A 24,073-nucleotide genomic window follows, 5' to 3' on the forward strand; every position below is an offset into this window, starting at 1 on the left:
TACTAAATTGTATAAACGATTTTTTAAAAATCGATTATATAAATGTATTATGTTATTTACTAAATCACAGAAACGACTGTTTAAATGGATTATAAGATTGACTAAATCGTAGAAACAACCTTTTCATAAAGTTTTAGAAACGATTGACTAAACCGTATAGAAACAATTCATTTTTTTTTTTTTTTTACGAGGTGAAAATGGCACGAAACGCCGTCGAATAGAATGGTCTTGCAAGAAACAGTTAGGTTATCACACAGGCAATTCATCGCCTAGGGTCGAATTTACTATTAAAGAGTAAAGGTATAGCACTCTGAATTTAGGGTACCCAAGTTCGTCGATGTAAAACTAGACCAATTGATATAGAGTTCTACTTTGTATTCTAATATATTCATACAAATACATGTACGAAAGTAATTGACTTCTGTATTAAAAACAGTCTCTAATAAATTTCACAGTAATTTTGAAGACGTTATGTATGTCACTGTTAAAATATATTTGTAACATGTATCTTTCATTGTCCAGAGTAATATTTTTCTGTGTTATATTATAAACATGATCAATCTACATCACTACCAAAGTTCATCCCGCGTATACTTCCCAAGACATGCAGAAATGAAGTCGGAAAAATGTCTTATTATTTTTCGGTACTCGTCTTGTACTCTCTAGGTCAAGGATATTTCATACGTGCATTTATATCAATCTAATTAAAATCAGATCCTAGAATACGCTCACAATCGCTATAATCTTCTTACGCAGAGTATACGGCGCGGATCTAGGAAGTCTGATTTTTTAAATTAGATTGACATTTATATACGCAGTGGTTATATATCCTACTCTACATCGTCATAGTGACTGACTTCCTTTTTTAACACATAAATGAAAAAATAAATATAAGCAATATTTGTCTATTCATTGCCTAAGTAGGTTAACGTTTCGACTGCTGAACTGTAGACCGCGGGTTCGAATTCGGCATGGGATTTAGATTTCTTTTGTCAGATTGCTTTCTACTAAAACTATTATTTTTTCCCCACTAAATAAAATAAATTTGAAAGATTTCAATTTCAAAATATTGTGGTACATATCCTACATTTTTCATCTACAGCGTAGTGCCACAAATGAGTCATCTTAAAATACGTTTTACGCTATATATCTTATTGAAAAATATCCTTCGTTTGAACAATCATTCTGAACTCATTTTTGCTTTAACTTTTATGAAATCCCCAAAAAATTATTTCAAAGCATCTGGACATAAATTCTATTTATGACTTTTACCAACAATTGCAAAAATATGACTAAAGAAACTTTAACATCATTTTTAGCGTCCTTATATAATCCTCTGTAAGAGTGGAACGAAAACATGGAGTGGTGGTGTTAGACTACAGTCATAATATATGTATGGCTGTTTCAAGGGGAAACACCACCGAGACCAGAAACTGCAGGTATTTGTGCTGTCAGAAAATGATTTGGAAAAGTGGTTGTTTTCTGTATATCAAATTTCTCTGGTTTAGCATTCCTCCTAAAGTTAGTAAATGCATTTCACTTGGTAGACGGACGGAGATTAGATCTTTGCAATCGAAATTCTCTCGTACGATTCTCTCGAGATTATAACAGGAAGTAAAGCAACATGGCGGCAAATTCAAGGATTTTTCTATTTATTCACATTGGTTACACGATCATGGATTTTCGTTAAGCATCACATGGAAATAGAATGATTTGATAGTATGGATACTAAAACTATTTCAAAGATGACAGACTCTTCAGAGAAATACAAGATACTTTTTCTGGTTGACGGAAGGCAAGGCAGACGTGGGGTGAAAAATGAAGCAAAGGTTTTAGCGAATAGAGTCACTCTGTCTGCATTTCGAATCTTGACAGCTTTGAACGATGAAGTTTCATGTAATAAGAGTGCTTTTAAGAGAAGCAGTAAAACTCCACATTTGCAGTGGAGTTTCAAAATTTACAATTCATCGCAATACAAATTAATGAGGCAAGTTAATGATTTTAAAGATTTTAAAAACCGATATTTTGAAGAATTTGAAATTGAAGTTGAAAAAAATATCAAGACAGCACTACCGGATTATCACATGGATTCTGACTCCAAAGGGAATGTGTCTGGAAAACAATACCCTGCCAAAGTACTTAATAAGGTTTTAAATGAAATTGTTCTGGAATACCGTTGGGAAGACCCTGGCATCTTTTCACCTGTTAAAAGCAGGAGAAAGAGTGTCAAAAATGATCATAACTGCAAAACAAAAAATATTGTATTTTTATTTGCAAATAGCCCAAAGAATCCATGTGAATTAAGACAGTTTTCAGGGAAAGTTGTTCTTGATCATGAGATCTTTTTGGATTCTTTCATGCCTCCAGACTTGATCAGAACTTTTTTACGCAATGTCAGACTTTCACTGTACTGGATTGACACTGATATTTCTTGTGTAAGTATACTGGATTAGGTCCTACTCATAGTAAAATCATTTTGATAAAAGTAGGCCTTTATAAACATTTTTTAAGTGTTTTTGTAATTTGTTATTTCACAGTGAAAGTACCATTGCTTGTACTTAGATTATGTGATATTTTGATTTTTGTTTTACAGGTTGAAGTGATTCCGGATAGTGTGAAGTTTGTGGAATCTGCTATTGACAAACTTCATGGAAGCCTGATACCAGTTGAAACTTTGGTTCAGACAAACAGAAATTGTGCTGTTAACATCTCATCTCTCCCATCTTTTGCTAAAAATGCCTCTGCATCTTGCACTAGTAAAGATTCAACAAGTCTCATGGGACTGGTTTCCTATACATCTGTGATAGCATATCATTTGCAACAGACAAAGTCGGGAACATTGACCAATGATTCTCTCCAGATCCAATGCAATCTTTTGTCAAACAGTAAGCTTTGTGGTACTTCATACATGTATGTTTAATTTAGCATCACATTTGATCAGTTCCATAGAAAGCAAGGTTAGTTTTGTAATGTCTAGATATCTAGAAAGTACTGTTTGTAATGAGTCTAACGACGTGCTTGTTGTGTGTTAAGACTCTAAAGTGTGATGGGATGCCAGAGTGCCAGGATCTGTACCAAACCCCGATGGTGTGATGTGCCAAAGTGTGATGGTCCACACTCATGCACCAAAGTTAGGGCAGCCGCTGTCACGGTTCCAAATTTTTTGGGTCGGGTCGGTTCTAAGATTTTTACTTCGGGTATTTCGGTTCGAGTCTATACAACTCTTTTAAAAATCTAATCCTGTAGATTGGGAAATAATCACGATGGTTTTAATTTCACTATGTTCACGATTTATCTTTTCTTCGCGAAATAAAACCCATAGTGAATAATGAAGTAAAAATATTTGAATTTGGCTATAATTAAAAATAAGGAGAGATAACTTTCATTTTTGTGAATGGGATACTATGATCAGCTGGGGGAAAGTATTGAATAGTTACATCATTTAACATATGAATGCATACACACAATATGACATTTTAGTATACATGTACTTGTATACTCTTAACTGCTTTTACACTGCAGGTCGCATTGAATTATATACCGGCCTTATCAAAAGGCCTTGTTATTACTTCCTTGTCTTGACCCAGTATATCAATGGCTCTCACAAGCCATTTAGCATGGGTTGGTTTTATTTCGACAACTGCAAGTCGATTTCAACATCCTCAATGTCGACACCTTTTTCTAGAGAAGTTTTTATTTCATTTGCATAACATGTCTGGAATTCGGATTTAAACGCGTTTTAAATCGTCTGTTAATCTGAATATCAAGAGGCTGCAGGTTGTTCGTACACGCAGCGGGGACGAACACCACTTGAATTCCCTTTTCCTCCATCATATTAAGTAAGACTTTGTCTTCGTGAGCTATATAAACATCAAAAGATTTGCCTTAAAAGCAAATCCAACTCGTCTCGCACGCGCTCAACATAGGGGACGGTGATCTTCTCAATATATCTACAGTGTATGTATTATTTCTACATTGGTCCAATGGTGTTCACTGTGAAATATGTCCCAGTCTTTAGGAAAGTTGTATGAGGGGTGACATTTATCGGTGAGGCCCCGATACAAAAGTTGGGTAGGGAGCAATACACCAGGCATCGTTGCCGCTATTACCAGTTATTTGACGCTTGTCGTCGACACCTTTAATTGGCGCCTACTTAGCACCTAAGGATAATTGAGAAGATAATTAATCTTAATTCATTTATTAAATTGTTCAAAATAGATGATTTAAATGTGTTTTCATGGCATTGTATTTTGTACGTGTTGATTCAGAATTTGGGGGTTTTATCGCAAGCTTTCCGTTTTTCACCCAGTTTAAAATAGTCATGTTAACTTTCCAAAGGCTACCTTGAAAATGAACTCATTAAATGACCAAACAAAACGTAAGTTTCTTGTGAATTTTACTCAGCAGTTGATACTACTAGTCGCAGACTGAGGGTCATTTCAGTGACAAAGTAGACATATTACTGAGACTGAGCGCGCGAAATTTAAAAAGTAGATAATCCTATAGCGTGAAAATAAAACCATCGCGATTGGTACCCTTGTAACAAATCGTGAAATTTTAACAACGTGGATATAAACCAACTTACAGTATACAGTTAAAATCAAAAACGTTTATTTTATTTTGTCACAATAATTACTTGGGGATGTGGACCGAGATTTAGACTCGACATCCATGGTACTAGAAACAGCATTGTCACTCTACTCGATTCCATCCATGCTTTCAATGTTTTGTAATTGATGATGTTGATCCTGTGGCGTATTTTCAATGCATCTGACATATCTTACATATTCTGTCATTATTTACAGTTTTGTCAACTAGGGGTGAATCAATATATCGAAATGTACCGGTATACACCTGTCCAGCGATATACGATACAGTGTTTCGACGATACGATACAATATAATGTCGGGTTTAAAAATAGCCCTTTTAATAGTCAGGATCGAAGTTCATAATTTAAAAATGGCTTCTAGCAGGAAAACGATTCCTCAGACTTTAGTACCCGCTTTTACATTGTGACATCAGTGATTCCTCAGACTTTAATACCCGCTTTTGCATTGTGACATCAGTGATTCCTCAGACTTTAATACCCGCTTTTACATTGTGACATCAGTGATTCCTCAGACTTTAATACCCGCTTTTACATTGTGACATCAGTGATTCCTCAGACTTTAATACCCGCTTTTACATTGTGACACATCGGAGATTTCTCAGACTTTAATCCCCACTTTTACATTGTGACATTGGAGTTTCCTCAGACTTGTCATTGTTTGTTTTGTTATGAAATAAAAGATATTAAAAACCACTTCATTTTTTTTTATTTTGATATTTTACTTCAGAAAATGCTAAACTACATTGTATATCCAATATATCGGATATCGCATCAGAAAATATTGTATCGTATCGGAAAATCTTGAGCAATACACACCCCTATTGTCAACAATGCCATCATTTAACAATTGATCAAAATACAGCCACCTTTGAGGATTTTGACGACATTTCGTTTAAATGGATTTCTAATGATTCTATTTTAAAAACCAAACCGGAACCAAAATACAGAAAAATGGAACCGAACCCGACCCGAACAACAAAACCACAGTTTTCGGTTATTTCGGGTACCTGTTGCAGCCCTAGCCAAAGTTTGGTGTGACAACACATGCCAAAGTGCAATGGTCCACACTCGTATGCAAAAGTGCGATGGTGTGACATGCCAGAGTGCGATGGTGTGAGATGAATGCGCCAGAGTCCAATGGTTTGCAAAATTAAATGCACACAGTGTTTTGGTACAGAATGTACCAACTGTGTGTTGTTCCACCAAAATATCAATGCAATATCCATGAAAAATATTAAATAATAACTTATTTCAGTACCATATGGTTTAGTTGTCACTCACGTTATTAATAAACACAAATTTTTCAAATGCAAAATTATATATTAGAATGTTTTTATAGAAGCAGCAGTATCTTAAGGTTGGTGTATTGTTGCTGCACTTCCATACAGTAAATTAAATCAACATGTGTTTGTACTTTGTACAAATTAATTGTTCCCCAAAATTTTATCGATGATAGTTTTTTTGGATCTGATTTCAACTGTCAGATGATGAAAAACATACTTCAAGGTTCTCTAAAATCTAATTACATTTTTTACACACTCTAACTCTTTCCCTATTAAACACACACATTGTCACACATTAAGTATATAAACACACAAATAACCATAAACACAACATCCATGGTGGCAGTGAAGAGTGAGAACAATCTGACTATTATATAATGTATTGGTCTGTACGTTAATCAGATTCTACTGTATCTAGAAAACAATCTGACTATTATATAATGTATTGGTCTATGTTAATGAGATTCTACTTATCTAGAGAACAATCTGACTATTATATAATGTATTGGTCTACGTTAATCAGATTCTACTGTATCGAGAGAACAATCTGACTATTATATAATGTATTGGTCTATGTTAATGAGATTCTACTTATCTAGAGAACAATCTGACTATTATATAATGTATTGGTCTACGTTAATCAGATTCTACTTATCTAGAGAACAATCTGACTATTATATAATGTATTGATCTATGTTAATGAGATTCTACTTATCTAGAGAACAATCTGACTATTATATAATGTATTGGTCTATGTTAATCAGATTCTACTTATCTAGAGAACAATCTGACTATTATATAATGTATTGGTCTACGTTAATCAGATTCTACTGTATCGAGAGAACAATCTGACTATTATATAATGTATTGGTCTATGTTAATGAGATTCTACTGTATCGAGAGAACAATCTGACTATTATATAATGTATTGGTCAATGTTAATCAGATTCTACTGTATCGAGAGAACAATCTGACTATTATATAATGTATTGGTCTATGTTAATGAGATTCTACTGTATCGAGAGAACAATCTGACTATTATATAATGTATTGGTCTATGTTAATGAGATTCTACTGTATCGAGAGAACAATCTGACTATTATATAATGTATTGGTCTATGTTAATGAGATTCTACTGTATCGAGAGAACAATCTGACTATCATATAATGTATTGGTCTATGTTAATCAGATTTTACTGTATCGAGAGAACAATCTGACTATTATATAATGTGTTGGTCTGTACGTTAATCAGATTCTACTGTATCTAGAGAACAATCTGACTATTATATAATGTATTGGTCTATGTTAATCAGATTTTACTGTATCGAGAGAACAATCTGACTATTATATAATGTATTGGTCTATGTTAATCAGATTCTACTTATCTAGAGAACAATCTGACTATTATATAATGTATTGGTCTATGTTAATCAGATTCTACTTATCTAGAGAACAATCTGACTATTATATAATGTATTGGTCTACGTTAACCAGATTCTACTGTATCGAGAGAACAATCTGACTATTATATAATGTATTGGTCTATGTTAATGAGATTCTACTGTATCGAGAGAACAATCTGACTATTATATAATGTATTGGTCTATGTTAATCAGATTCTACTGTATCTAGAGAACAATCTGACTATTATATAATGTATTGGTCTACGTTAATCAGATTTTACTGTATCGAGAGAACAATCTGACTATTATATAATGTGTTGGTCTGTACGTTAATCAGATTCTACTGTATCTAGAGAACAATCTGACTATTATATAATTGGTCTGTACGTTAATCAGATTTTACTGAGTGACTTTATAATAACAACCATTTTTCTTTACAGAAAACACTCCATTGTGCAGCTTCAACATTTTCCCAGTGGACATCCATACCCATGTCTCACAGTGAGTTTACAGTGAAACTTGATTAATAAGATATTTGTAGATGTTGTTAACACAATAAATGTTCACTTTGGTCACATTAACCATTAATATTCATTTACCAAGAACTTAAAGAAATTTTATTATTCTGTATGCAAAGCAATTTATATTTTCTTCCTCGAAGCAAAACAAATTACCAATTCACTTGGGCTGTTGTAATATGTATACGGTGTGACCGTTGGACTGAGCGAAGCATGAAATGGTCATTGGCGTGTCTCAAGTGATAATCATAATTCCGTTAAGAACAATAAATCATAATTCATTAAAAATGTATTTTATTTATGAAATTCCCCTTGCGCTAAATGCCCAGTAACATCTAAATATGAAAGGGGAACATATGAGGATAGACAAAGGATCTGCCTATTCATTTAACGCGTGGAATATAACGGCAGAAGACGTAAATCGTGCATTGTGACGTCACATTTAGCCTGGACTTTTTTCTCTCTTTCAAATTCAACAATTATAAACAACAATACATCCCGTTTGCAATTTAAAAGACAGTTAATACTAAACAAAACTAACCAACAAATTCAAAGTAGTAAAAATGTAAGCGTAAATTTATCGTATGTTTTTATTTAAAGAAACTCGTGAACTCGTTCATCTATTTAGTCGTATTACTCTTTTCCTATTTGATGACCGGCTAAAAACTGTAACAGTAATCATTATCCCATTCATTTATAACAAACTAAGTGTTTGAATTACAAATTGCACGTCAATAATAACCATAGAAGCAACTAAGGAACAAAACAATATGGCGAGGCCCATATGGATCACAAAATTTTCAGTGAACGTATATAGAGATTATCTCTATTCCTTTGCTGATTTTCTCAATTTTTCATTTACATACGTGTTACCTTTAGAACCTTGCTTCGCAGATGGGCCTTTGGCACATTCGAGCTTTGCTCGGTATCATTTGAAGACCGAAGTACCGACCTGCTTACCCTTCTGCTTTTGGCCAGGGTTGTCACTAGGAATTTTTCAAGGCGAGTCCTAGACTCGTGATTTATGAACAGCTTAAATTCCATTGAAATTTGGCAAGTCCCATGAAAATTTCATGAGTCCTTATTTAATCAGATCTTCAAGAAAAGTAAAATAAGTAATTTTCCCACACCCTTATTCAGAATGAATACAAGCTGATGCTTTCCTTTGTTTGCTTTATTCTCAAACAAATTACAAACATTGATGTGTTAGTAAGTAATTACCTACCCAATGCATAATTGTTGAATAATCAAATGTAGTAATTCGCTATTTTGTCTCAGATTAACAACAGCTTTTGATAATTGTCCACGTGGCTCAACAGCAATACACTCCTGTCATCATAACAACCAGACGTCAATATGACAACAAATTGATAAATGTAGATAGGACATGTGGAATAAGAGATAATTATTGTGATGGAATAGATATTTATTGTTTGCCATAAAGCACAACAAACCATGCTACTTTTGATTCTCATAAAAATGGCTAAGACGAAGATTCCATAAACTTAGACAAAGACTACGATTTCTAAAATAAATCTGCTGATGAGAGCACAAAAGGCTTCAATTTTATCATTTCTACATGTAAACTGGAGCAGTGAATATACAATATACATTTATCCATATGTACTTACGTACTTGACTGACACTAAACAAACAACTTGTGCTCGGTGAACTCTGGTATTATCTCGGTTCACCAGACCGTAACATGTCATCTGGATTTTTCCATCTGTTCGTTGTATTAAATTTGATATATATAAATAACGGCATGTTGGGGGGGGGGGGGGGGGGGGGGGGCAGTGATTTTTCTACAAGGGTCCTGTGGCTTTCGAATTGGGAAAAATTGTCGACATTACAGTCAAATTGGGAAAAATCAATTTTATCGTAAATAAGTTTTAAAATCATATCAAACATTACATTATCTTTATTTTACACATCTAATTTTCTTTTAACCTTCTAGAATTTTCATATATTCTACCATTCTCATTACCAATGATAACTCTTAAATGTATATAATTCACATCGAATGTTTATTTTTTTCAAATACGTTTTCCTTTTATAATTCTATTATTGGGGGAAATGCAAGCGAAATTAGGAAAAAATTGGCAATTTTTAGGAGGGGAAAGGGCCGAAATTCAGACCCAAAATGGGTCTAAAAAAAATCACTGGGGAGGGAATGGATTTTCATTTGAAAGTTATTCGAGTCCATACACATTCATGGGACTCACCATATTAGATATCCTTGCATCCCAAATGAATTTTTCATGTCTAGGAGGCCGATTCTAGTGTTAAAGACAACCCTGTTTCAGTTTGGACATAATTCTTCCGCATGTTACCACTAAATTTAATCATTTTGCCATAAAAATGAATTCCATGCTTTTCAAACTTCTGTATTGCATCTCAAATTTTTAATTAAGAACTTGCTTTGAAGTCTATACTACAGTCCTACTAATATGCAAATCAGAAGATCTGTAATCATAACAAAACAAAGGTGACATTGAACCAGGGAATGGATTTTACTACATGCAGACGTTTTACTTTTATCCAAAAAATGAGCATACATGATTTTGATCATGGCAATCAGTTTGGAGTGTCAAAATATACAGGGTCTACAATATAAATTTCAAACAATTTCATGGAAAAACAAAAAAGTTTGACTGATTCCGAAGTTAGTGTACCAAAAACCCAATGCACGTGCATGCATGTTTAGACAAAATGATTATTCATTCTGCACATGCATCTACAATGGCAAATAAAACTCCAAATTACTCGCCCTTGATTACAGGTGGCGCACGATCCGTTAACGTCCAAGGCGTTTCTAACCAAGTTTAAGAGAGCGTCGGAAGGACGCGTTTAGATTAGAAAGTTGTTGAATATTTAGTAATGATGGCGGATTACGGTTTGTAGGACCTCACTGCGCTTAGAGACGAACTTAGAAAACGCATTGCAAGACTCTCTGGGCGGAAAGGAAAGCACGTTGAGAGTTTCAGCTGCAACCGAATTTTCTCTGTCACATCGATTAAATAAAGACATTCAATACACATTGAACGTTTTTCATTATAAACTACTTCGTGATTAAGTTTACATGCTTAAACAGTAGTTTAGGTTGAATATATAATAACAATACATCATAATTCTATATAAGTTGTTGAATTGCATATGTTTAAAACAATAAGATGCGGACACCCTCTCTCGATCGAGGATTAAGAATATCAATTATTAAATATATCCATATATCTCTGAATTTCTATTATTAAGCTGTTGAAATGTGTAGTAATAGTGAATGTATATGTATAACTTCTCTTTATGAAATAAAATTCACGATAGAGAAGGCACATGTATACAGAGTACATATATATCATACACCTTAACTTCACAGTTAACAGTTTATTTGCGTGTTTTTTACTTATATCACTTATGTGATGACGTCACGGTAGGTAAACAGTCCTTGTGATTAACCTTTTTATTAGTCCATAGGGCAAGCGAGAACATCAAAATTGGCAAGTCAAATAAATTTTACTACCCCATATGCTAGGTGTACAATAATGATTCAAAATTTCGAGTTTCTACATTTTAATTGAATATTACAATTTGGATTGTAAGTTTAAGACGGAAGTTCAAGCTTTCTTTCAACTTCTAAATTCACGTCTCCATCCATATACTATGATTGATATACTATGAGTTGGTTGTACTCTGCGTGAAAAGCACGACTGTATCTTCCGTATACATAGGAATGGTTGTATCCAAATGACGTTTGTCCATGGTGTTGCAGGAAACTGATGTATAGCCACCCCTCCATTACAGTCGCGTCGTCGTACCGAGTGACGGCGGAAGGGGGGGGGGTGCTGTTAGTTATGACATCTGTAATAAATTTTTGTACCATACTTCGTTTATATATTGATGACTCAAATTTCCCCTGTTCGATTATAGATCTAATCTAGAAGGGGGGTGGGGGGTTGAGAGTCATAGAATTATAAGATCATTGATGACTGTATCACTAAGGATAGATAAAATTTCAGCATAAAACATTCATGCAAAATATTACGATCTACAGAGCAAATGTTTAAACACAACACGTGGCCTTTACGTTATGGAAGGGGATATATGCTGGGAAAATGCATACAAATATTGTATTGTAATAAAATCAAGAAAAACAATCCCTATCTTTCATACTTATAGACATCTTCAAATAATCAAAATTGTAATATAGCATACTACTAATATTCTACATAGGCCTAATAAAATTGATACTTTCTTAATAAGATTTAACAAATACGTATAAAATTAATGATTGCTTTTCCCTATGATTTATATTTACATGTATAAATGCAATCATTATTTTGTATTCAAATCAATTTTATCTCATCTTATTAAAGGTCAAGTACGGTGATTTTCCTAAAACTTGACTTTTACACAGAAAAATGTCTGTCGTACACTTATGGATTAATTTCCATGGCAATTTTGATAAAAATCACTTGACGTGAAGTACACGGCGCTATCAAACTTTTACCTGAGCGATTGATAAATGTGTCGTGACGTGAGTTATCGCTCGTAGCTTATGACGTCATCTGAGACAACTTTCGATTGCATTGATAGGGTTTTATAGTGTTTACATAGAAAAGTCCTGTATTTATGGTACAATGCGCTGCTTTGAACTGCAATGTCAAATCGGGACAGGGATTAAGTATGTTTCTTTTCCCAAAAGACCCTAAATTTCGAAGAATTTGGACACTGAAACTGAAAAGAGACACTGAGATTTGTGACAAGCCACGAGGATCAGTGAGTGACACTTTAATTAACGAGGATCAGGTTTCCATCAACCCCGACGCATCATCCTGTTTGACTATAAACAAAATGCAAAGTGATGATTAACTGGACATCCTACAAAACAAGTGGAGGGATGTATTTTAATTATATAAAAAGTTCAACCCAAATTAAGGGGGCATGCAATCCGCCCCACATCCACCACTGAATGCTTTAATGCGACATTGTATTCAATGGGTTTGCGATTGCACATAAAAATTAATGTCACCCATTACCTAGTTCAAATTGATTTTATTTCTTTTATTAAATGAAATATCTTTCGAATATTGTCGTACTCATACTATATTTATAAGGGACTCATCATTTCATTTCTTCACTATATATATTTTGAAAAAATAAAATATAGTAAAAATGGAAATGAATTCAATTTAAAAAACCCATTTTGATAAAACCTTATTTATTAGGTCAGTCCAATTTCCAAAGCTTTTTCTTCAAGTTCATTATGAAAACAAGTACAAGTTTTTCCTTTTCCTAATGTGGTTTTAAGTGCTACAGACTGTACATTAATTAATATATCATGAATCATTAAGGCAAAATTTCACACCTCAAAATGCTACAATTCGTTAACTTTGTGTCGTAATATTTCAATTTCGCATTTGACGTGTGTTGTGAAGAAATTACATGTACTAATTGGCCTAATTTACATTTTATGATATTGTATCTACATGTAGATGTTTTTCTTTTTTAAAAAGGGGGGGGGGGGGGTACAAATAAGGTTGTGCACAATAAGTTTTTTTTTCTTTTGTCTTTTGTTGTTTTTTTTCAATTAAATATATATCTAGCTAAACTCATTATAATCTGAATCTGATCAATCTCATACCAGTGAATTCCATTAACAAAAAAGCAAACGTGAGAGTCAATCTAGTTAAATATGCTCACAATCGCTACAATAGAGTACATGGCGAGTATCTATGAAGTCTGATTTTGATTAGCCTAGATTGTGTAAAATACAAAGGTTATCTTTTGATAGAACATTTTTTCCAATATCATTCCCACTTTTCAATGGACTGGCTCGGTAAATAATTTCTAACTGAGATTCCTATGAGATATTTGTCGAACATAGACTATCGGATGGTTTCGAAACGGGTGCAGGTACAAATATAAAAGGTTGAATCCCTAAACTCAAGTGTATCTACGGTATTTCACCATCACTATCCACGGTGTTGCTAAAACTGGCAATTTCTCACAGAAATTAAAACGATGATATACAGGTGTAAACATCTACAATTGTCTCAGATGACGTCATAAGAAAGGGCGATAATTCCTTCATTTGTTTCTATAAACAACCATTTTGGAATAGGTATTTTGCGCATTTACCTAGATTTAAAAAAAATAATAAACACATCAATAAACTTTTCAAAACGGGTTTTAATGAATTATAAACTTTATTTTCAAATCTATTTTTATTACACTTGACCTTTAAGTTTTACTAACAAGGGGTGTTATATTGTACCAAAACTAATAGAAACTATTTTCAACAGTCGCAAGATGGTTACTAACTCACTTTAAAATTGTAAAAATGACGTCACAAATCTGGCTAGATTGTGATTTGAATCACTGCCAAGTTGTTTTTAGTTCACAATGCACTGTGCTTTAGGCACTATCTACATTTTCGGCTAAGAGTGCTAAAAAGTCAGCTGAAATGCATTTTCCAAAAAAAAGTGTGCACACTATATTCATTGCACACACTATTCATCCACATAGGTATTAATTCAGCATATATCATTAGAATAGAAACTGTCAAAACACGGACAGAAATCAATTTCGTCTTAGCTTTTGATTAATAGAAAAGTCAATTGAAAAGAAAACCTAACCCATAGAAAGGATAAAGGAATAAATCAATTTCAGGAAAAGCAACTATAATGACAACAACTTAGTAAAGTTTAGTCCAATTTCAAACTGATGTTATACAAGAGGATGACAGGTCCGGTTAACCCATCAAATAGGAAATTAGAAATAATAATTCAAAATGATTAAGAGAAAAAAGGGTTTTAACCATCCTAAAGCTTTTAAGGTAAGGGAGAAATATTTTTACATGTCATACCACTAGTGTTCGGATTTGCGCGATGCTTGTCCGGAATTCCCCGACTTTAAGACTACCTTTTATTTCGCTGAGCATGACGAATTTCAGCGTTATCAACCATAACAAAACTATATTTTAGGTTCGAAAATCTTCTCCTTCAAAATATTCCGTCAAAATTTCCTTATTACTTACTTTTCATTGTAGGAACAAATGATTAAAACGGAAATGAGTTTTGTCGGATTTACCAGAACGTACTCTGTTGTGTTTTAGAGATGAATATCGTTTCCATTCTTTTTAAAATTTCTTATTCAAAAAGCTATATATATAGGCCTATATATACACTGTATTTAAAGACACTTTTTTAAATGTTCTAATATTTAAAATGATTTATATTTATATTTTTGACTACAGAGACCATAAAAACTAATAAGCACCTTATCTATTTACATTGCATTGATGGAAATTTTAACAATGATAAAATATATTAGTAATAACAGGGATAGACATTAACTTTTCATCTTTCACTTTCGGGCAAGTGAACTCAAAGTTTTACTTGTCCGAATGAAAAACTTAGTTGTCCGAAATATTTTAGACTCTAATAAGCCTGTCAACCAGCAATTCTAATGATCTTAATTATCTCTCTCTGTCAATTGGTAATACAGTACGATCTACTAGAATAGGCCTTTGCTATAATCTGACGATTCGGTAAAGAAAACAACTCTATATGAAGTTGAGTTTTACTTTCTAATATTTCATATTCATCAAGCTTAACACAATTATTAAAATAATCACATTTTCTACTAAAAATATCACTTGCCCCATCGGGCAAGTATGTATTGAGTTTCACTTGTCCGAACTCGGCAATCGGACAACCGTTATTATTATATGATTGAATAATTCCTAGCTCTCTCATTGGCTGAGATCCAACAATGTAGAAATCATACTACATTATGTTTACTGCACGTGACCTTCCAGGTGAACATAAGCAATTATTTTTTTCACATAGGACCAAAAATAGGTCGTTGAAGCTTACAATTAAAGCAAAGAACAATCTTGAAGGGTTTTTTAATCATTTAATCATATAATAAAACAATTATTGCTGTTTTTGAGGTCAATACGATGATTTAGCCACCTTCGAAGTACAATATTCACCTCGCCCTTCGGGCTCGGTGAATATTGTACTCCTCAGGTGTCTAAATCATCGTATTGACCTCAAAAAACAGCAATAATTGTATAATGTTGATCCCTAAATAATAATAATTATTATAATGCTTTATGAAGAGAAGGTAGCTCTATAATATATTTTCAAATACATACACATGTATACAGAACATGTATTTAAAAATAACGACAGCTAATTATAAATGTTTCCATATTCTAAAAACAGTAAGAGACAGTCTGATTAAAATCAAACCTCTCACTTCGCTCAATATACGGGCAGTCGCTGCATGGGAGCAACTGTCCATATATCGAGCGAAGTGAGAGGTTTGATTTTAATCAGACTGAGTAAGAGACGGTGATAATTCTATTTATTATATACCCATCAATGTATCGCTCATTGATACTGTGGATTTGACAGCGTGTGATCCGGTTTTCCGGATCACCACACTGTGGTTTTCTGATTCCGTATCAGTATCCTCTGAAACTGATGCCGTCACAATGACGTCACAATGCATCAACGCAACGTTATTTGTGGAAAATATTGAACGCGTCACAAACGAAACTGCGTACACAAAACATAATTTCATAGTATGTCTGTGTTTTTGATAGTTTGGATTACATTTATTATCTTAGAAATGTGGATTTAAAATGCAGAAGGGGGTATATAATAAATTTATCATTACCACAGTAACTTGATCCGAAGAGTTGGATCACGTCTCGTTGACAGGCGCGGATCATCAGATCAAACTCGACGCTTCGCGTCTCGTGTGATCAGATGATCCGCGCCTGTCAACTCGACGTGATCCAACTCTTCGGATCAAGTTATTGTAGTAATAATATATATATCTAATGGTGCCTCATTAGATACATCTACGCCCGAGTATTGAAGAGCGTTTTTGAAACAAAATTGTTCGATGTTTTGGTAAACAAAGATTATGATTTAATTCGGGACGCATGGAATAGGAATCATGAGCTTGAGAAAGAAAAAAAACTCGTAGATTTTCAGAGCTCATACCATTAAAAGTTTTTTTTTTTTTTTTTTTTTTTTTTATTATACAGTAGAATACACATAATTACTTCACATTATAGTCTAACTTTTCAAACAAGGATTTCGATGGCTATGGCCAGGATTGATATAAATACACATTATTTTTAGATAGTTTTTGATTATGATATTTCTATAATGTTATTGAAAAGAATTTTTGTATGTGTGTATCAACAATTCTTAAAAATTATCCAAAGGATTTTAACTAACAAGGTATACTGAACTATTTTTTCTGAATAAGAATTGAGAAAACGTCTTCAGACACAGGTTAAAGATGCAACGTCAAATCTTGCACTCGCAAAACATGCCAACTTTGCTACTTCATATCACAAAAAATATACGTAAACATGGATATAATTACTATATATAGAAAGTACACACCCTATAGTATTAGGGCATAAGATTACCAACTTCTGAAAATAGGCCAAAATTGACCCTTAGTGTACCTTCTCCTTTCTGTACAAAATGTTATAAACAGATATGCACATATTGAATGAATACAATCAATACGCCATATTGTTGCACCATGGATATAAGCGGTAGTTAATAAACAAACCCATGACTGTTAATGATAATTTTCAATAGATAAATGATTTTTGGGGGGTTTCCATAGACTTAAAATTCCTAAGAAACATCAAAACTAAAATTATATATTTACTACTGTACTTTTCAAAAACGTCAAAACAAATTTGTTAACGATATAAGCAATGGACGTAAACAGAGTGTTTATAGGTATGAGGAATTCCAATAATAGGCCTCTGTGTTTTCTTTATGTATCCTGTTATAAATTTTTAGTTAAAATTAGATGATTGCATCAAGACTATTTCTGGTAATAATTACCTGTAGGTACTAGTGGTCTAGTTTGATCTCCACCGATAATTGATCATAGATCCCCATATCAAAGTGAGCAGTACCTACTCTGTACCTACTTTGTGTATTAATTGCAGCAATCAAATGGCTATGTGTTTGTTTTGTTCATTAAAACATAAGCTGAAATTCTACATAAACATACATGCCAACTTTTAAAAATATCCTTGGGGGATTTTGCGCACGACGACCTTTTTTCTAAGCTCTAAATTCGCGACATTTTGCCATGAAAAGAAATATTTGTCTTTTTAAATAAAATATTAATGTAATCATTGTTCATATATCATACATTAAACCAATATCAAGTGTGTTTGACCATTAACTTTAACAAAGCTAAAAAAAAAAAAACACTTTGAAAAATATACATGATTATTTTATTAACTATTCAGCAAAAAGTTAAACATAAACTAACATATCCTCTCCAACAACAAGTTACATACATATTATCAAATAATACTTAAAGTTGCATCCTTTCACACCATAACATGACTGGACTATATATCAAAATTTAACTTAAAGCACATGCATTTAGGTACGAATACAAAGGCGATCTTGCTGTCTGTAAACATGGGCTTGCAGAGTCTGATGGAACAATCTGCATTGCAACCAGAAAAGGGGTGTTCTGCCTTGCCACGAAACTTGCGAACAAAACCTTTGTACCCATAACATCTGAAATAATTACCAGAAGAAAAAGTCATCAAAAGATATGTTTTTACTTGTAAATTAAGGCTACTTGCTAATATCAAATTCATTAGACTTGTACAAATTACGCATCACAAAGTCTATTGTATACTACGCTCCCTATAATTTTATAATACATCGCTATAGATTCGGATGGCTTATATTATATAATTGAAAAAAATATATATTGACGTACCTATTGCATATTTTGGATGCTGACAACGAGAGGCGAAAATCGGGAATGTCCGATTGTTTGGTGGTGACACTATCATCGTTGTCATTCACGTTCATGTAAAGGATATGTCAATTTGAAATCCGTTTTCCCGATTAATAATTACCATCAAAACATGCTTCCCATGCACTGTCCAATAAACACCCCGACACAGGTAGACCAGGTAAATTACACCACCCCAATACCACGCAACACAGGTAAACAGCAATGGCTGACTATTGTCCCGATTTCTGATTGGCCAGCCACAAAGAAATGACGCGGGATTTCAAATTCCGGTTGGAAATCGGGGTTTGTTGTCGTAAAATGGGAGGTGTTTTTAGAAAATCGGGATTTCAGGGTATTTTTGCAATCCCGGTCAGGATATTGGGATTTGTTTTTTCAACTCCCACAATTCGGGAAAGTACATAAATGCTGCTAATCTACAAATTTCTATACATATATCAAATGCAGTTGTATTTAAACGGAATGTTTTCCGTTATTTATGCATGTCAATGTAAAAATGTTTATTCATGTTTAATTAGTTTTAGTGCTATAAATTGAAAATAAACATGTTAGTAAATTATTTTGTTTTATTTCCAATAGTGAAATAATAGTCCTTGAACACCATATTATATGGTTTGTGGTGTGTCAATGAAATATCTAATAAAAATGGAGCTGAAATGTCTCTAAATGCCAATTTCTCGGTATACCGGCCTCCCCTCTAAACCGGCCATTTTTTCAGTCCGACAACTGGCCGGTTTAGAGAAGTTTCACTGTATATGTATTTTGAGATCATCTGAGTTACATCTCTTTTCATCCGTCATTGTATGTTGGTCGTAAACTGTTGAATATTTTCAGCTTCTGCTCTTGAACGGCTCAACCAATTCTAACCAATTTTGGTATAGATATCATGTATGGGTAAAGGGGAACAACATTTGTGAATTTCATGGTGTCTGCCTCTCTATGGCATGCAAAGTGGGACAGAAACCATTAAAATTTATGCAATCTTCCAAAATCTTCTTTACTCCTGAATATCAAGCAGTCAAACTGTTTGCATGATTATGATAAGCAATGAGCCTTCTACCAAAATGGTGAAAGTCCTGTCCCACAGGTCCAGGGTTCAGGCTCTAGGATAGGGCTAAGTTGTTCATATTAATCTTGTAAAATTATCTTCTTTACTCCTGAACATTAATCAGTCGAATTGTTTGCATGATTATAATGAATACTCAAGCCTCTACTCAAACTGTGAAAGTCATGACCCCTGGGTTTAGGGTTCAGGTCCCAAGGGAGGGCTAAGTTGGGTCTTTTAATGAAAATTCATTTTATGCATGTATTAGAAAAACTTTACATCAAACGGTCAATCTGTTGGCATGCTTACAAATAGTCCTATATAGCAAAAGTGCGAAATTCATGACCCCAGGGTTCAGGCCCAAGTGTGGAGCTAACAGTAATTATGCCCCCGAGATCGAAGATCGGGGGCATATTGTTTTTGTCCTGTCTGTAATTCTGTCATTCTGTCTGAAACTTTAACCTTGCTAATAACTTTTGAACAGTAAGTGATAGAGCTTTGATATTTCACATGAGTATTCCTTGTGATAAGACCTTTCCGTGGGTACCAACATTTTTAACCCCGTGACCTTGACTTTGGAGTTTGACCTACTTTTTGAAAACTTTAACCTTGCTAATAACTTTTGAACAATAAGTGATATAACTTTGATATTTCACATGAGTATTCCTTGTGACAAGACCTTTCTGTGAGTACCAACATTTTTGACCCTGGGACCTTGACCTTGGAGTTTGACCTACTTTTTGAAAACTTTAACCTTGCTAATAACTTTTGAACAGCAAGTGATAGAGCTTTGATATTTCACATGAGTATTCCTTGTTACAAGACCTTTCCGTTACCTTTTGACCTTGACATTTGACCTACTTTTAATTAATTTTTTACATTGGTCCTAACTTCTAAATGGTAAATATTAGAGCTTTAATATTGTACATGAACATTTCTTTTGACAAGATCTTTCTACTGATACCAAGATATTTGCCCTTGTGACCTTGGCCATCTTCGGAATTGGCCATTATCGGGGGCATTTGTGTTTCACAAACACATCTTGTTTTTTCTTATGATTAAATGCCATATATCATAGAATTTTTTGTTTTTACTTCTGGACATCAAGAAGGTAAAGCGTTTACATGATAATAATGGATCTACCAAAATTATAAAATTCATGACCCTGCAGTTCAGGTACCAGGGTGGTGCTAGACTGGTCATATACGTTATTGAAAATGCAAAAGAAAATCTTCCTTTATACTGCTGGACATTAAGCTAATAAACTGTATACCAGTAATTAAAATGAGCAGGGTGAAATTTATGATCCTGGGTCTAGGTCCCAGGGTGGGGCTTATAGTTAATCATATGTTGAAAATGCAATATATTTTAGTAAATCTTTACTCCTGGACATCAAGCAGGCAAACTGATTGTATTATAACCTATATTATTAATAATGAGCCCCCTTTGAAAGCTGTAAAAATTCATTTACCCAGGGCAAATGAATTTTTACAGTTCCTTTTAGAACTCAAATAGAAAATCAGTTTGCTGTGATGTGATAAAACTTGCTCACATATAAAGGAATTCTAAATTATCAATTCTGTAGGATGATTTTACCAATATATCTATCATCTAATACAAAGTATAAATCAAGAGAAGTATAGAAAGCACACGGGTAACTCAATGATTTCTAAAGACCACAAGATGTGCATACTCAGGTGGCTATTAAGGTTCATGGGCCTCTTGTTTCTTTCACATCTACCTGATTTTCTATTGCAGACCTAAAAAGAAATGCCGAAGCAGTAACTCAAAAGATATATTGCTGCAACAGTTTCATGCACATCGAAAGTTTTTACAGTTACCACTTAGCGGTAAAAACATAACATTAAGGTACAGTATGGCTGCAGACAATAAGGTTAGGTTTTTAGCTCACCTGAGCTGTAAGCTCAATTGAGCTTTTCGGATCGCCATTTGTCCGTCATCTGTCTGTCTGTCCATCTGTTTCGACTTCTTTTCCAGAACCAATGGACCAATTTCAACCAAACTCAGCAAAAAGCATCCTTGGGTGAAGGGTTTTCAATTTTGTTCAAATGAACCCCATTCAAAGGGGAGATAAGCACAAAAATCCAAAAATAGGATGAGATCATTAAAAAAAATTCTTCTAAAGAACCACTGAGCTAGAAGAGCTGAAATTTACATGAAAGCTTCCTGACATAGTGCAGATTCAAGTTTGTTAAAATCATGGCTCCCGGGGGGTAGGATAGGGCCACAATAGGGGATCAAAGTTTTATATGCAAATATATAAGGAAAATCTTTTTTAAAAATTCTCAAGAACCACTTGGCTAAGGAAAGTACAAATTTACATGAAAGTTTCCTGACATAGTGCAGATTCAAGTTTGCTAAAATCATAGGCCCTGGGGGTATGATGGGGCCATCATAGGGAATCATAGTTTTACATACAAATATATAATGAAATTTTTAAAAAGATGTTCTTCTCAAGAACCATTGGACAAAAGAAATTAATATTTACATGAAAGGTTCTTGACATAGTGCAGATTTAACCCAGGGGTAGGTTGGGGCCACAATAGGGATCAAAGTTTCACTTGCAAATGTATAGGGAAAATCGTTAGATAGCTAGGGGCTTAGGTGACTCAGGTGAACGATGTGGCCTATGTGCCTCTTGTTATTATTTCACCTGAGCCAAAGTCAGCTTTTCATATGAAAGTTCATCTAGCTGGTACCTATATAACAGGTTTGTAGGCAGGGCTCGAAATTAGCGAGAAATACTCGCAAAATGTGAGTACATTTGAAAAATAGCAAGTAAAAATAATGGACACTCGAAAATCTTGGCAAGTGGTGATTTACAAACTATGATCGTATTGTATCCGTTTTATAAGGTGATGCACTATTCACTTTTCTTAAACTTGCACTCTAAATCATACAAACGCTTACATGAACGACCGATTTCAACAACCGTTTCTATCCGGATTTTTCTTTTATGATTTTTTAAGAAACTCGGAGTCAAACAAATGCTTTAGAGGTAGGACATCGCATTATGGTGTACACATTGGATGTGCCACGAGTCCTATTCACCTATAGGGTGATTAAATTAAATTCCAAGTATGAGGTTTTTGTTATTCATTTATCTAAAAAAAAAAAAAAAAAAAAAAATGGAGTCTATGTTTTACCAAGTCTTCTGGTAATTATTTTTATCAGAATCATGAGAATGTCCTATTTAAATTAATCTATTGTCATATTGAGGTCGGATTGTAGTGATGACACGAGTGCACTGCTCACTGTGTAGACGATTATCAAAAAAGTTCATGGGGTTCGTGATCGTGCTGCTTATAAAACCATCAGTCCGGGATTCGCTTTGAAAAATCATTAGTGACAACCCTGATGTGGCATGAAATTGAAAGACTGAATCTAGACCTGCGGTAAACAGGTTGTGGATTAGAGGTGCTATAATCAAGAGACCTAAACATTGCACCATATATATGACTTGCGTAACTTGGTGTCTTGTCCAAAGGATGCCAGTTGACCCATTAGGCTCAGTACGTAATGATGGGGGAAAATCATTGATTAAAAAAAAACATACGAAAAAAGAGCACTGCTTCATTATTTTCATTTTAGCCTTTAGGTTTTCATTTTTGCCTGTGGATTTTTTACCTACAAGCTAAAATTAGCCTGTGGTAGAAAAAAGTTAATTTCGACCCCTGGTAGGCAAGCACATTGTGAACTTTTTATGTTTTTGAATTATCCAGTTTCAACTAAGCTTGACAAAAAGGATTCTTAGGTTATGAAAATTCAAGTTTCTTTAAATGAAGGACCATGTCTTTTTGTTTTAGCTCGCCTGAGCTGAAAGCTCAAGTGAGCTTTTCTGATCGCCTGTCCGTCTGTCTGTAAACGTTTTACATTTTCAACTTCTTCTCCAGAACCACTGGGCCAATTATACCTAAACTTGGCCAGAAACATCCTTGGGTGAAGGGCTTTCAAGTTTGTTCAAATGAGGGGCCATTCAAAGGGGGAGATAATCACAAAAATGCAAAAATAGGGTGGGGTCATTTCAAAATCTTCTTCTCAAGAACCAGTAAGCCAGAAAAACTGATATTTACATGAAAGCATCATGACAAAGTGCAGCTTCGAGTTTGTTGAAACCATGGCCCCTGGGGGTAGGATGGGGCAACAATAGGGGATCAAAGTTTTAAATACAAATATATAGGGAAAATCTTTAAAAATCTTCTCAAGAACCACTATGCCAGAAAAGCTGAGATTTACATGAAAGCTTCCTGACACAGTGCAAATTCAAGTTTGGATAACACGTTCACATAGCAAGCGTGTTGCCCCGAGTTTGAATCTATGACTGAACACATTGTTTTTTTTAATTAATTGAGTATATATC

The 24,073-nt window shown here is 33.9% G+C and overlaps 1 protein-coding gene across 1 annotated transcript in view; it reads left to right on the forward strand.

The window, feature by feature from the left end:
* Positions 1-1,606: 1,606 nt before the first annotated feature.
* LOC125650583 (uncharacterized) overlaps positions 1,607-24,073 on the forward strand; it is a 66,223-nt gene continuing 43,756 nt past the window's right edge. The window contains exons 1-4 of the mRNA XM_048878990.2: positions 1,607-2,435; positions 2,594-2,885; positions 7,737-7,797; positions 21,451-21,561. Of these exons, the coding sequence (XP_048734947.2) occupies positions 1,722-2,435; positions 2,594-2,885; positions 7,737-7,797; positions 21,451-21,561 (1,178 nt within the window). The 5' untranslated portion in view covers positions 1,607-1,721. The remainder of the gene's footprint in view (positions 2,436-2,593; positions 2,886-7,736; positions 7,798-21,450; positions 21,562-24,073) is intronic.

This window comes from Ostrea edulis, chromosome 5, assembly GCF_947568905.1.
Source record: "Ostrea edulis chromosome 5, xbOstEdul1.1, whole genome shotgun sequence".
Lineage (NCBI taxonomy): Eukaryota > Metazoa > Mollusca > Bivalvia > Ostreida > Ostreidae > Ostrea > Ostrea edulis.